Source organism: Pantherophis guttatus, chromosome 2, assembly GCF_059756535.1.
Source record: "Pantherophis guttatus breed Tessera chromosome 2, ASM5975653v1, whole genome shotgun sequence".
Classification (NCBI taxonomy): domain Eukaryota; kingdom Metazoa; phylum Chordata; class Lepidosauria; order Squamata; family Colubridae; genus Pantherophis; species Pantherophis guttatus.
The window spans coordinates 253,437,815-253,453,921 of NC_142064.1; the positions used below are offsets into that span (position 1 = coordinate 253,437,815).

At 44.5% G+C, this 16,107-nt stretch overlaps 1 protein-coding gene across 1 annotated transcript; it reads left to right on the forward strand.

The window, feature by feature from the left end:
* Nucleotides 1-8,020: 8,020 nt before the first annotated feature.
* On the forward strand, nt 8,021-15,143 carry LOC148115596 (uncharacterized). The gene is made up of 4 exons (XM_087885079.1): nt 8,021-8,231; nt 10,867-10,968; nt 12,476-12,625; nt 14,574-15,143. The coding sequence occupies exons 1-4, from the start codon at nt 8,150-8,152 to the stop codon at nt 14,597-14,599; spliced, it is 360 nt and encodes a 119-aa protein (XP_087741205.1). The 5' UTR covers nt 8,021-8,149; the 3' UTR covers nt 14,600-15,143.
* The last annotated feature ends 964 nt before the right edge of the window (nt 15,144-16,107 follow it).

Genomic DNA, 16,107 nt, shown 5'->3' on the forward strand with positions numbered 1-16,107 from the left:
TAGAACTAATGCCAATCCACAAAGCTACATACATTTTAATTTCTTAAATTAATTAATAAAACTATTTACTTAATTAATTATAATTTAATTTAATTAATAAAACTATTCTCCAAAGCACCTAAGGATAGAACAAGAAGCAATGGGTGGAAACTAATCAAGGAGAGAAACAACTTAGAACTAAGGAGAAATTTCCTGACAGTTAGAACAATTAATCAGTGGAACAACTTGCCTCCAGAAGTTGTGACTGCTCCAACACTGGAAGTTTTAAAGAAGAGATTAGATAACCATTTCTCTGAAGTGGTGTAGGGTTTCCTGCCTAAGCAGGGGGTTGGACTAGAAGACCTCTAAAGTCCCTTCCAACCCAGTTATTCTATTCTATTCTTTGAGGAAATAGCTGCACTGTTTGAAGTACTTGTGAAAAAGTGGGCGTTCATAGAATCAAAGTGGGAAAGGAGAGATGAGACAAAAGCCATTGGCAGTCAGAAAGTCTGAGTAAGAGCACAGGTTGTTATATGCCAATTCAATCAAAGATAACATGTCAAACCAGTTTTGTCTTTTCCAGTTTCCAGTTGTAGAAATTTAGCACCCACCCCTCTCCTAGAAGAATGAAATATTTTAGGAAATATTAAAAAGGCAGAATATTATATTTCCCTGGATGAGAAATGGAGAAACATTCTCTTGAAAAGCAGCCCCCACCTTTCTTAATAGCAAACTGCAGATGCCAGTACTTAAGAGATAAAGAGATAGCTAGCTCTATTCATAACAATTTCCCTGCAGCAGGGTCTGAACAAAGGTAGGATTATTGTTATGTCCTTATATGGGCACCCGCTGGGGATTGGCTAATCCTCCGGCGGGAAATTCAAAGAGCTGTCATTGGGCGGCTGAGCCTGCCGGAGCGTATAAAAGAGCTCCGGCAGCCTAGCCGCTCGTCTTTTTCCTGTGCTTGAATAAAGTACTGAATTGGACCAGAGCTGGTCGCGTCTTGCTTTCCCTGCGCCGATCTAACACTGGCGACGAAGGACTAGAACCAAGCGACGAACCTCGTGGCGCGAAGCCAACCTCATAGAGCTAAGTCACTGAGCAACTGAGTCACTTCGTAGGGATTTCCAGAGGCATGGCATCAGCTGAAGTCACTTTGCCAGCCCTTGCTCCATTCTGCCCAGGGAAGGACAAGTGGAAATCCTACGTTGTCAAATTTCGGCAATACCTGAGAGGAAACATCAGGATGCCGATGATGACCGAAAAAAGGGCATCTTCTTGGCCAACTGCGGCTCCGAAGTCCTCGATATGGCAATCGATCTCGTAGCACCACGAGACATCGAAGAAGTGCCATGGACGGACCTGCTGCAAATCCTGGAAGAGCACTATGCCCCAACTGGAACACCAGTGGCGAACCGTTTCACCTTCCATCAGAGAGATCAAAAGGAAGGTGAGACCATCAAAGAATTCGTGGCCGCCCTGTGCCAAATCGCAGCCAGCTGTGAGTTCGACCACGTGGACAACGCCATCGCTGACCGCGTGGTTTTCGGCATGAGGGACAGAGGCCTGCAAAAGAAATTCCTGAGCAGGAAGAAACTCGTGCTCAAGGATGTGGTGGAGGAAGCCACCGCATCCGAAATCTCGGAGAAAGCGGCTGCCGCAGTAAGCAGAGTAAAGGGAATCCACAAGATTCGCTCCACAACGCAATCATCAACTGAGGATTCCACAGCTGGATCAGAGTTGGAGGAGGAATCCACCGTACACAAGGTATCCAGACCCCCAAGGCAGGAAACCGCCCAAAAAAGTTACAAGGGGGAGCGCTGCGCCAGCTGCAGAGGGGACCACGCCAGAGCCAGCTGCAAATGGAGAGACGCAACCTGCCGGCGTTGCAACAGGAGAGGGCACATTGCAGAGGCATGCAGAGCTGAGGAACCAGCCCCAGAGCCCTCCAGCCACCGCCCTCGCGAAAACGGGGAGGACAACATGAGGGCATCCAAACGGTCCTCCTACCAATACAGACGGGGCGAGAGCGACGGGACCCGGAGGAGAGCAATACACCAAACCACAATACACCTCTCCAACGACGACGACACCGCCACCAAGTGCCACGCGACCGTGCTGTTCGAAGGGACCCCATGCTCCATGGAAGTAGACTCTGGCTCCATCTACTCAATCATGGATTGGAAAAACTTAAAACGCATCAAGCCAGACGTCCGCAAGAGGGACCTGAGACCCCTGCGCTCCAGGCTGGTGGACTTCGGAGGAAACCACATCGGAGTCCTGGGAAGAGCCTCGCTCCACGTGTCTTACCAAGAATTCCAAGGCAACCTCCCCATCACCATCGTCGAGCACGACCGCCCAACCCTGCTAGGCATGGAGTGGTTCAAGCCACTAGGGCTCGGGATAGTAGGGGTTAACCAAATTCGTCAGGATGAACTCGACACCCTCCTCGAAGAGTTCAAGGAAGTCTTCGACGGTAAGCTGGAGAAATTTGTGGGGAAGCCCGTTTCCTTTAATCTTGATAAGACAATTACCCCCATTAGGCTTAAGCCCCGCAGAGTTCCGTTTGCCCTGAGGCCCAAAGTAGATGCTCAGCTAGATAAGCTGATAGCCCAGGGCGTGTTGGAACCGATCGATCATGCAGCATGGGAGACACCCATTGTGACCCCCATGAAGCATGATGGATCTGTGCGCATCTGCGCCGACTATAAATGTTCGATTAATAAGGCCCTTTCGCAGAGCGCATACCCAGTTCCAGTGGTGCAACATCTGCTGCATTCACTTGGGAGTGGGACAATATTCGCAAAACTGGACCTGGCCCAGGCTTACCAGCAATTGCCAGTGGATGAAAAAACTGCGGAGGCGCAAACGATTGTCACCCATAGGGGCGCATTTAAGTGCAACCGCCTCCAATTTGGAGTCAGCGCAGCCCCAGGCATTTTTCAATCAATGATGGAACGCCTTCTCCAAGGCATTCCAGGGGTGGTGCCGTACTTTGATGATGTGTTGATCTCCGGGCACTCTAAAACCCAGCTGCTTGAGCGACTTAAACAAGTTTTGCAGCGCTTCAAGGAGAAGGGTTTGAGAGTGAGGAGGGACAAATGCATCATTGGGGTCCAGGAGGTCGAGTTCCTGGGCTATCTCATAGATGGCACCGGCATCCACCCCACCAAAGCTAAAGTCAGGGCAATCCACGAAGCTCCAGCCCCCCAAAACAAAGCCGAGCTTCAAGCATTTTTGGGATTGCTAAAGTTTTATGCAGTGTTCCTTAAACAGAAGGCAACAGCCGCTGAGCCACTCCATCGATTGCTGGGGAAAGCGGTTCCGTGGAGATGGGGGACAGAGGAAGAAAATGCCTTCAAGACCATCAAGGGGCTCCTATCCTCCGACAGCATGCTGATCCAGTACCACGAGACACTTCCTCTGCTGCTGACCTGCGACGCTTCACCATATGGGATTGGCGCAGTCCTCAGCCACCAGCCCATGGGCACGGATCCATATTGACTTCGCGGGTCCAATGCAGGGGCACTACCTCTTAATTGTTGTGGACGCTTTCTCCAAGTGGCTAGAGGTCATCCCTATGGCATCTACCACTTCCGAAGCCACCATCAGGGCACTCAGGCGCCTATTCGCAACACACGGGCTGCCAGATGTCCTAGTCTCAGACAATGGCCCACAGTTAACATCCAAGGCCATGGAAGAGTTCCTGGCGGGACAGGGCATCCGCCACGCCCTCACCGCATTTTACAGGCCAGCCGGAAATGGCCAAGCGAAACGCATGGTGAGACTCACCAAGGAGACGCTCACCAAGATGGGTCCGGGCGACTGGCAAGAGAGGATCGACAACTTCCTCCTTACACAGCACATCACCCCGCATGCCACCACCAAGAAGAGCCCAGCTGAGCTACTGATGGGCAGACGCCTGAGGTCACCCCTGGACCGACTGCACCCCCAGTACAACCCTGAAGTGACAGCAACGGCCAGCCGGCCGCTCCGCGCCTTTGCCATAGGAGACCCGGTGTTTGCGCTTAACTTCAACGGCTCTCCGAAGTGGCTAAAGGGGAGAATAGAGAGCACAACCGGCCCGAAGTCCTACCGAGTCGAGCTGGAAGATGGACAGGTCTGTAGACGTCACATCGACCAGCTCCGGAAAAGGTGGAGGGGATCGGAAGGAAACCAGCCTGACGAGGTAGGCCTACCACACCCCGACGAGGTAGGCCTACAACACCCCGACGAGGTAGGCCTGCAACACCCCGGCAAGGCAGGCCTACAACACCCAGGCGAGGCAGACCACCGACACCCCGACGAGGCCGGCCAAGCACATTACCATGCACTCACCCATCGGTGATCCAGAGCAGTAGACCGGGACCTGCCGCAAGGGGGATGGCATCACCAACCCGGCGAGTGGGCATCCGCCACTCCATGGAGAGGGACCGCCACAACAGTCAAGGGGTAGACCGGGACCCACCCAGGGAGGGAGAATTGCACCCCTCCAGCGACGAGTACCAACAACAGCCCTGCCAGGGAAACCGATGCTCCAGGCAAGTAGACCGGGGACAACCACATGGGGGAGGCGCACAACACGCAACCCGAGCCGGCCAGCGACCGACCGGCAAGGGAGACCCCAACCAGCATCCAGACCGGGTCGACCAACACCAACCCTGTAAGGTCGACCAACACCACTCCAGCAAGGGAGGCGCACACCACCCAGACCAGGTCGAACAGCACCACCCCGGCAAGGTCGGCCAGCACCAACCCTGCGAAGCCAACCAGCACCAACCCAGCCGCGGAGATGAACACCACCCCAGCGAGGTTGACCACACCGGACAGCGACAGCGATGGGAGCCACGGAAGCCCAACGAAACACCAACGGACTTACCGGGTTTCGGACGGCACCCACCGGACAGCAGCGATGTCCAGCCGCGAGGTTCCAGACATTCCAGGCGAGGGAAGGACCAGCGACTCCAGCACGAACTTCCAGATGTTGCGGCCGGAGGTGCTGGGACGGATCCCGCACACTCGACGGCCGGAGCCCCGGCCACCCCCACCAGGGAGCCGGGAGGGACAGGAGCTTCACCTGCACAGGCCGGCGGCGAAGCTCAGACTGAACTGCGCAGGTCATCTCGGGCAAGCAGGCGCCCCGCCTACTTGCGTGACTTCGTCACGTACATTAACTGTGATGGACATTTTTCAGACTAGGGGGGGAGGAGTGTTATGTCCTTATATGGGCACCCGCCGGGGATTGGCTAATCCTCCGGCGGGAAATTCAAAGAGCTGTCATTGGGCGGCTGAGCCTGCCGGAGCGTATAAAAGAGCTCCGGCAGCCTAGCCGCTCGTCTTTTTCCTGTGCTTGAATAAAGTACTGAATTGGACCAGAGCTGGTCGCGTCTTGCTTTCCCTGCGCCGATCTAACAATTATCCCTCAGCCACAACAGGAATTGCCCAACAAGCCCCTTCATTGTATCAAGCAAACTTCAACCAAGCTTAGCTCAAACTTCTAGGATTTGTACATGGCCCCATGGAAGTCTGACAACAGCCAATAGGATACATGTTCTTGCACAGAAACAGGAAGTTCAAGTGCAAAGTCCAACAGAAGATATAAATTCCCCCCCCCCCCAAACTCCATGTGGTCAGCTGCCCATAACCATGTGCTTGGTGGTTCTGCTTCATCAATAAATGGACTCTCTTTCCAATCAGCCTCCAGCCTCCATTTTGTCTCCAGTGCCTTTCTCCCAACTTGGAACGGAACCAGATGGATATTTCTTCCAACACAGTATTCTGTTTACTTAAATAAAGGATCATCATTATGACTATCACCATCATATTTTCTGCAGCCAACATATAAGCAAAATTTTAGTTAATCTAGTTGAAAAAACCTCTTGAAATTGCACTTTATTATATTAAATGTGTTAAACGTTTATTGTATTTCACCCATATCCCTCCTTTCCTTGAGTATGCCTACAGGCTTTTGCATATGAATGGATCAGGGGTGGGTTCCACTTACCTTTACTACCTGTTCACAGCGGGGCATGTGCAGAAGCATTTTGATGAGGTCGGGGTCGGTGGGCGAAGCCTCCCACCAATTTACCACCGGTTCTATAGAACCGGTGCGAACCAGGGGCAACCCACCACTGGAATGGACACCTGGAATTAAAAATGTACAGTTGGTCCTTGACTTAACAATCATTTGTTTAGTGACTGTTCAAAGATATAATGGCCCTGACAAAAGTGACTTAGCACTGTTTTTCACACTTATCACCATTGCAGCATCCCTATAGTCATGTGATCAGAATTTAAGTGTTTGGAAACTGGCATGTTATTTATGATGATTGCATTATCCCAGGGTCACATGATCACCATTTGTAACCTTCCCAGCTGGCTTCCGACAAGCAAAGTCGATGGGAGGAAGCCACATTCACTTAACAACTGCATGATTCACTTACCAACTGTAGCAAAAATGCTCATAAAATGGGGCACAACTCACGTAACCACTGTCTTGCTTAGCAATGGACATTTTGGACTTTATTGTGGTCATAAGTCAAAGGCTACCTGTATAAAGCTAATGACAGCTTTATCAAAGCAACTTTAAAAACCCCTGAAGACAGCAAACAGGATCCTTTTAATACAATATAGCATTTTATACAGGGGTGGGCTTCAAAAATTTTAGCAAGGGGTTCTCTGCCCAGTTGCTGGGTGGGCGTGGCCATGGTGGGCATGGCCTAGGTGGCCTCCTGCACCATGGCGGGGGGGGGACATTTTTCTTTGAGCCTCCGGGAGAGCGAAAACAGCCTCCCCAGGCTCCGGAGGCCCTCTGGAGGCCAGAAACGGGCCCATTTCCGGACTTCTCCTGAACCCCTGCGAACCCCCAGCAGCCCACCCCTGATTTTATAGCAAGATAAACTGTAAAGTGGGTTCTCATAAAAAGATAACGCATGCGAAGACAAAACAACTACATTATGTACGTTTGTACATATGACAGCACGATTAACACAAAGCTGTAAGTCATGATGTGATTTGTATGGTTTTGCTTCAGCTCCTGAGATTTGTAAACTGAGCTTTAGGGTATCATGTACTGTCTAAAAAACCATGAAAGCTAAACTACAAATTATGTGGGAAATACGGAACAACATCTCCAGGCTTTATGTCTAATTTGCAATTTCATGATAGAGAAATATTCTCTTTCCCTATGGGGTTGTTCAAAAAAAAAAAAAAGAAGAAGAATGGTGGTGAGGGAGAAGCAAAGATTTGCTTAGTGGTGTAATGTATTTTTTCTACATAAAAATCCTAATTCTTAATGCATAGAAGGCTTAAGAAAGCTCCAGGCTTATTAGGCTTATTATAGCTAGCATTTAAAATAGCCTCAATTATAATGTGTTTTTGATCATTTTTTTATTTACATTGCAATTCTCTTGCCTTTAAGGATCTTGTCATTATAATTGATCACAAGCTGGATAGGAAAAAGGAAAATGAAAAAAGGTATTAAAATCTGAAGTCCAGAGTTGCTTTTTCAGAGTGAAATGGGTAGTATATAAATTTAAAAATACATACAATATAAGTATATTAAATAAATGTTGTGGTTGCATCATTAGAAGCATTGATTGGCTTGACAAACACTTCTTTTTCTTTAGAACCAGCACAGTGAGGGTTTGAGCCTTGAGGCAGAATGGCAGATGTCTGGATTTCCTCCCTTTATGGGTACTTCCACCCTGAGATAATTTAATCTTGGTTGAAGCATAGCAAGCATTTAACAGTTCCACCTTTCACCTTGCATTCTTCAGACAGATAGGCTTGGGCATTAACGGAAAGGCCTGCACATTTTTGTAGCCAGTTGATACAGTATTTATTGGCTGTTTTCTCACCAAGGGAAAAAAAAATGAAGTGAACGGCTAAGTGAACCAGAGCTGGCCTGTGACCTTTCTTTACAGCCTTTTTTGGAAATAAATTCATTGGCACCATTGAGCCATCAAGAGTGGAGCAGAGGTGCTGAGAGATGATCAAGCCGGAGGCCTCATTCCCTCTGTTGCTTCTCTACCACAAGTGGCCTGTACTGCTGCTTCTCCCACAGAACTGCAAGCTCAGAAAAGCGTACACACACACACACACACACACACACACACACACACACACACACCACATTCTTCAAAGGGCACTCTGAAGAACATCTCGTCAAATGGAGGATGAGGAAGGCTACTTGGCGCTTAACATACAAGCCAGAAAACAGCAAAGTCCAATCTCTGTGTCTCGGGAACCAGGTAAAATAACATTTTATCTGAACTAGATTAAGAACTATGACTTCATGAGATCTCTAATCATATGTGGAAGGTTGGGTCTGTAGGTTAACAACACGCTTCCTCTCTACGTTCTTCCTTCTGCTATTTGTTTGTCTATTAGTTTGATTGCCACATGTGCTAAATATTTTTGATTGCTGCAATGAGGGAAGCATTGCGAAGAATGTTAGATTAAATGGACTGAGAGATGCTGGACTCCAATCCTCCCAGCTATGAGGCTGAATGGCTAATTTTAGACCAGTCAATATTTGCCCTCCTGGAAGGATTTTTGAGAAGACATCCAAAACACGTATATAAATATGGCCAGCTTTTCTAATTCAGTGCATTTGTCCATCCTTTGTTCTGATACTTTAGAGGGTATCTGAAACTTTATGGACATTCACAAAGGAAACAGCCTGGCAGTCTTCCTCTGATATGAGTAGCTTCAATTTGATAGCAACCAGGGTTATACTGTTGAAGGAAATGCAAATCTGATGTTTGCCTATCCCAGCTTTTAATTTGAAAGCCAGTGAAGCAGTTAGGTCCCAATTTCACAAATCAAAATATCGTTGGATATGGTTGAGGAGACGGAAAATATTTGATCACTGAATAAGATATCTGGGTCCAAGTCAGGATGAATTTCCAAACATGCAAATTGGAATTAAGGGTTTACTGATCCATAAAGGAACGTTTTCATTTTGTATTTTAGTATATACTAATTACTAGCCTGATTTATTTTGGTTCAGGAATGTCCACAGAGAGGGTGTCATTAAGCAAGATAATGGGCACAAATAAGTGATCAAAACCTTGTCATTTTTGTGGGTGTTGAAATAGTTGCAGACACTACCCTGGATTTTTTTGAACCCTACCACTCTGCAATGCCTCTGGCTTTTCTCTTCTCAAGCAGCCCACCCAAATCCCCTAAGACTGCCAAACCATATAAACAGCCAGCAAAATGAACACCAAGAAATCAACAAATAAATTATAGTTGTGAATAATGTTCTGATGGCAGAAAATAAATATGGAGCTGCTAGAACAGTGTTTATCAACCTCAGCAAATTTAAGCCAGCATGGGGAATTCCAGGAGTTGAAGTGTACACACCTTAAAGTTGCTGAAATTGAGAAACATCTGGACTATTTTGGTGATGCTATGAAAGCACAACACAGGACGATATAAAAGGAGCATAAAGGAAGAACTGGGAGATTCTGGCCTTTTGGCAGACTCACAAATTTGCCTATAATAAATTCTCATTTCTCATTCTCTGATCTGAGAGTAATGGAGGGATTGGAGAAGGATTTACAGGATTGTAAAATCACAAAGAAATTCCATGTAGCCACCTCTCAGCTTCTTGGATCAAAGGTGTGTCAGAAATTAGACAAATAGTTGCAAACTGACAATGTGAAATACAATGAGCAATGAAAGAAAGATTTTGTCCTTGACTCGGAGAAAAGGTCAAATTATATCATCCATCATCTATATCTATGCATCTCTATATCTGTCTGTCTGTCTGTCTGTCTGTCTGTCTGTCTGTCTACCTACCTACCTACCTACCTACCTACCTACCTACCTACCTACCTATCTATCTATCTATCTATCTATCTATCTATCTATCTATCTATCTATCATCATCTACAGTACAGTGACAGGATTCAAAAAATTTTACTACCGGTTCTGTGGGCATGGCTTGGTGGCTGTGGCAGGGGAAGGATACTGTAAAATCTCCATTCCCTCCCCACTCCAGGGGAAGATTTCTGCAAAATCCCCATTTCCTCCTGATCAGCTGGGACTTGGGAGGCAAAGAATAGATGGAGGCGGGCCAGTCAGAGGTGGTATTTACCGGTTCTCCAAATTACTCAAAATTAAGTATGTAAAATACACTATATACACACACACACCAGTGGTGGGTTGCCCCTGGTTCGAACCGGTTCTATAGAACCGGTAGTAAAACTGGCGGGAGGCCCCGCCCACTGACCTCGACAACATCAAAATGCTTCTGCACATGCACAGAAGAGCATGTGCATACACACAAAACAAGCATGCACACGTGGCCCCGTTGCGAACCAGTAATAAAGGTAAGTCGAACCCACCCGACACACACACACATACACACACACACACATATATACATATACATATATAAAGTTGATTTTGAGATAAAATACAAATAGAAATAAAAGTCAAGAAAGATAGAATAAAGACCAGTGCAAAAGGAAAAAGAAACAAGATAGTGATTTCCAATTTTTCAGTGCAGTAGAATACAAGAAAAGTTACAACCATCCCTTTGCTTTACATTTGTAATTATTTCAATTTATTTTTATAGAAAAATTAAATCTAAATTAAATTAAATTAAATTAAATTTAGTCCTCAAAACTTAACATTCATTTTTTTTGCATTAAGAGCACAGAGTCCAGGAGCTGTTTCCAAATGAAACCAAAACTAGATAAATTATTCTGTTTTATTAAGATGGTCAGTTTTGATATCTCGCAGTTATGAGAAAAGGTGATAATCTCCTTGTTAATTCAGTGAAGATATGGAAATTGTTACTGTTTCATGTGTGGAGAAAATTTTGATCATCATTACAAAATGAACTTCTTTCACTAACTTTGGGTTGTTTTGTAGATCGTCCGCTGAGATACCGTTGTTATCGTTGGATCATTACTGGGGCTGGATGTCTTGTGATCAGCCTATTAGTAGGAGCTGTGATAGCATTGCGTATCTGTGGTGAGTTGCTATAAATTCAACACCTTCTGCCCTGAACCTCTGAATATTTTGAAATTTATCTAAAGTAAGGAAGATTACTTTGATGAGAATATGCAAGAGATATTGCCTACGCAAAAAAAGAGGACTAAAATAGTTTTAAAGTCTGCAACAGGCAGATAAGGTAAGAATAGGTAGATAACATTTGGAAGCAACTCAGACAATTCCTTACTTCACTGAACTATAAGGAGGAGGAGGTTGTTCAGCCAAATCAGAATTGCAAGAGTCCGTTATTATAACCAATTTCAATCAAAATAATTTTAGCTTTCCCATAGTGTTGTTTTCCTACTGTCATTCATCCAGTGGGGCTTACAAAATGCCAGGGTTTAATGACATAGATAGAAGATAACTCTTCCGAACCACATTAAGCTTCTCTTCTTTGTAATTTTTGCTCACTATTAAGGCATTATAGTTATTATACTTTACAATGTCTTCACTCATTCCCTCAGAGAATTTTTTTTAGAAAATCATGCCAGGAATCATAGATATCAGCTAGAAGCCATAGTTAGTTAGTAAGTTAGCATCCCACCTTTATTATTTCTATATATTACTCAAGGCAGTGAACATGCTTAATAAACCCTTCTCCTATTTTCCTCACGACAACCCAGTGAGGTGGGTTGGGGTGAGAGAGAGTGACTGGCCCAGAGTCACCTAGCCGACTTTCATGCCTAAGGCAGAACTACAATTCACAGTCTCTGGTTTCTAGCCTGATGTCTTGACTACTAGACCAAATATATACCACAAAGCAGTGGTGAAATCCAATTTTTTTTACTATGGGTTCTGTGGGCGTGACTTGGTGGGCGTGGTGTGACTTGGTGGGCGTGGCTTGGTGGGCATGACAGGGGAAGAATACTGCAAAAACTCCATTCCCCCCCCACTCCAGGGGAAGGATACTGCAAAATCCCCATTCCCACCCCACTCTGGGGCCAGCCAGAGGTAGTATTTGCCGGTTCTCCGAACTGCTCAAAATTTCCGCTACCGGTTCTCCAGAACCTGTCAGAACCTGCTGGATTTCACCCCTGCCACTAAGTCAGTGCATACATTTGTGTGATCTTATGGTAGACATGATATTACTTGCCTCCATGTGTGTATATTATAAAAGCCAAGATGGTGGTTGAAACTATTTGACTGATTCACACAGAAAAGGGAAGGGACTGTGAATGTTAACAGTTGCCACAGTTGGAATTTGACATCATCTGTGCTTTCAAATTATATTATTAAATCCAAATCATTCTTGTGCTTGCTTCTTCTTCCTCACCTAAGTCTGGATATAATAGTGTTACCTCTTCTTTATCTTATTATTTATATGTTTCAAACGTTCCATTCTATTCTTCAGAAGAACAAAATGTTCTGAATTAAATCATGATCAGATGACTAAATAACAAAGTATGGAGGATGGGTTAGGAAAAGGAATACAGGATAATAATATCTTCCTTTCCTCAATTTATTTATTCCCTGTTTGAATTCCAAGCTTTTCAGAGAAGACAATACAAGGAGGCTTTTGACAAATCTCTTGACTCTCAGGACACCAGCAATGGCACAGAAATTAAGCAGAGATTGGAGAATGTTGCCTCACGCTTGCAGACATTTTTGTGTAAACAAGTCCCGGTTAACTCAACAGGTAATGCCAATATTCTCCCCCTGTGAGATAAGAATGGGGAACATTTTGAGAAAATTCCATCTTATGCGGATATTGGGAAGATCTGAAATGTAACCATCACTTGCCTTTCCACAAATGATGGGAATATGAGCTTTGGGATATTGAGGGATACATAATTTTCTTGATAGTAAAAACAACTAAAGTCTCTATTGCCCCAGATTATGGTCCTTTTATGGCCTCATTAAGAACATTGCTGAAATACTTTATAGATGTTTTCCATAACTATATTATGCAAACTATCAATATGTAATCTGTGCTGATGTTCACTTAATCCAGGATTCTCAGTTAGACATTTAAAACAAACAAACAAATAAATCCACTTGTCTTTTTTTCCACAATGTATTAGTACTGTGTTACAAACACACATATTGGAATGTAAGTTAACAAACTGGCACTTTTAAAACACAAAATGTAGGCAATATCCTTTTTTTTACCATGTACTTGAAAATTGTTTTAAATTAGACTATTATTTTTCTTGCTTTGGTAGATTCACTTGTGATCTCCATTTCATTATAATCTTGGACCAGGTTCCAGTTGCTCTCAAATTTAAACATTCTAAGTTATATAATATTCAATAGCTTTTCTAATAAGCAATTCTTATTCTGTGAAATATATCAAAAGGGATATTTGCTTCTAAAATTATTTATTGATATATTACATATATATATATATATATATATATATATATATATATATATATATATATATATATTATCAGTGATCACTGATATATTATCAGTGATAATACTTTATCACTGAGTTAATCCTCTAGGACAGGAGTGTCAAACTCAAAGCCCACAGGATGCTTAGATCTGGCCCATGGGGCCACTCTGGAAACAGTGAAGGAGTGGTCCGCGGTGCGTCTGCCAGCAAAAACAGAGCTCAGTAGGGCCGTGGGCAGCCCTTGCAACCTCCGTTTTCACTGGCAGAGGGTTGCAGGAGACAGTTGCAGCCGAGAATGCAGCTTGGGAGCCCGTTTTTGTTGGCAGAGTACTCAGGCCACCACAGGAGTCCCTGACACAAGTGACACTGAGCTGACCATGCCCACCTTGGCCACGCCCTCCCCCCCAAAGTCAAACATAACCCTGATGTGACCCTCAATGAAATTGAGTTTGACACTTCTGCTCTAGGAGGAATATTTTATAGCTTTATTAGCACTCAAAAACCCAGTACAATCTCTGTATAAAAGTAGGGGAAGACCCTGGACATGATGGAGTTCCAGTAGAAAGATACAGAACTTTTATAGATATATTGAACTCTATATTATTAAAGGTTAACAATAAAAAAAAGGCTCCACCAAACATGCCAAGTTGTAGATCAGTAACTATGCATAATATGAATGCTAAAGTATTAATGACAACACTAGATAGGAAGCTGCAGAAATATAACACCTCAGAAGCCCCCAGATTCCAATCAGCCAGCCAGAGATAGCATGTATTCTCAGCCAACCCATGCAGGCCTCCTACACCACCAGCCCTTCATCGACCCTGGCTGAGATAATCTCCTTATCACAAGATTCATCACAAGACTCACTGATGACTCACACCAAGACTCATTGCAAGACCCTGACTTGATACGCCCACACCTGAAGCCCTTTTAAACAGAAGATCACTGACATTCCCCCAACTCTGCTGAAGATGTTACCTCGCCTGGTAACGAAACATTCAGAAACCATCCACAAGCTCAGAGAGTGAAACTTCACCCAAATCTTAGTATTGCAACAGCAATTTTTTATCTGTGTCCCTGGAGGAACGTTAAAAGATGTACTATATATTGTGTCTGATCAATACACAGTATAAATATAAATATTGGAAGATTTATTATGGGGAATAGAAAAAAGAAGAGAAGGAGATGGCAGGAAGATGGACTGCTCTTTCTAAAAACCATAATTTTTTCTTTTATTCTTCAGGCTGCAAGAATTGGGAGCCGTTTTAGCAAACAGCTGGGGGTTCCTGTCCGGGCCAAAGGTTGTTGCTGAAGCCTGCTCTCTCCATGTGGTTTTGCTGGACAGAAGCTCTGAATATTAATACTCCTTTGGATTGTGCTAAAATGCTACTTTGGATACTATACTCCAAAGTTCTGTTGTTAGAATAGAGATGTTGGGGGAAGAGTGAAGTAGTAATGAAACTATTCATTAAAGCAGTTATATTCTCAGGGAATGGCTACAAACAGTTTAATCATTTGGTGGAGAGGGAGTGTTATCATCAAACTATCCAAACTATCCAAACTAACTGTTCTTTCTCTTAACAATAATTATGAATTATTAAGTGTGATGCTTTTCTTGTATCTGTTCCTAAAGTATATCAGCTTAAATAAACTCTCAAGGTTCTGACTGACAAACCCAACCAAGTCAGCACTCCGAGACGATCAGATCTAAGAACAGCTTTATTGAGTGCATCATTTTGGCACGCATGAAAGCAAAACCAACTTTAGCTATTTCCTGCAGTTTTCATACAATTAAAGAATAGATATTCCCCTCCCTCCTTGTCACAGGTCACGTTGTCCAATTAGGTGTTCTGGTGTCTCCCAGGTAATTCCTTCAAATCTCTGGCCAGCACCTGTTCAGATGACCTTGGTTCCCACAGGATGATCTGTTATTGTCTGGTCTGACATTTCAAAGTTCCCCACACATACACACACTATGTGGCAAGTTGAGAAATGAAAAGATGGCTGTGGCAGTTAAGCACACACACACACACACACACACACACACACACACACACACACACACACTAATAGAGTTCAGAGGTTCCTTAAGTCCCTAGGGAGGCCCTTTTGGTTTCTGGGGGTATTTCTTGTGAAACTTCTTTATCAATCTATCTGCCTTCATATCATGTGCTTTTACCCATCTAGCTTCTGACATTGGGTATCCCTTCCACTGGACTAGGTATTGGAGTTTCCCCTTGTACAGTCTAGAATCCAGGATCCTTTTTACTTTGTAGCGTTTCTCCCACCTCACTATGATCAGGCCTGGAGTTATCCTTGCTACTGGCAAGGTTTATGATTATACTAGTTTATGATTTTCACTATGGGGAAAGGTCCTATAAATTTGGACCCAGCTTTCGGCAGGATAACTTTAATTTTGTGTACTTTGTAGACAAATACACTTTCTCCCCTATGTGAAACAGTTTCTGGGGTGACTGCCTCTTTTCTGTCTGCACTTTTCTGAGTCTTTGTTGCCTTAGCTAGCACTTGTTTTACATTCCCCCATGAATTTTGCAAAGAACCCACCCATTCAGTTAAGCTCACTGAGGAAGGGAGTTCCTGAGGGTATTCTGGCATGGAGACAAACTCCACCCTCATGGCTACTTTGAATGGGGTGAACCCCATGCTGCTATATACTGCATTATTGTACGCAACTTCAGCAAACGGCACACAAATTTTATATGCTTCTCCATTGTCTCTATGTAAATGAGGATGTCTTACAGGTGCACTACAACCCT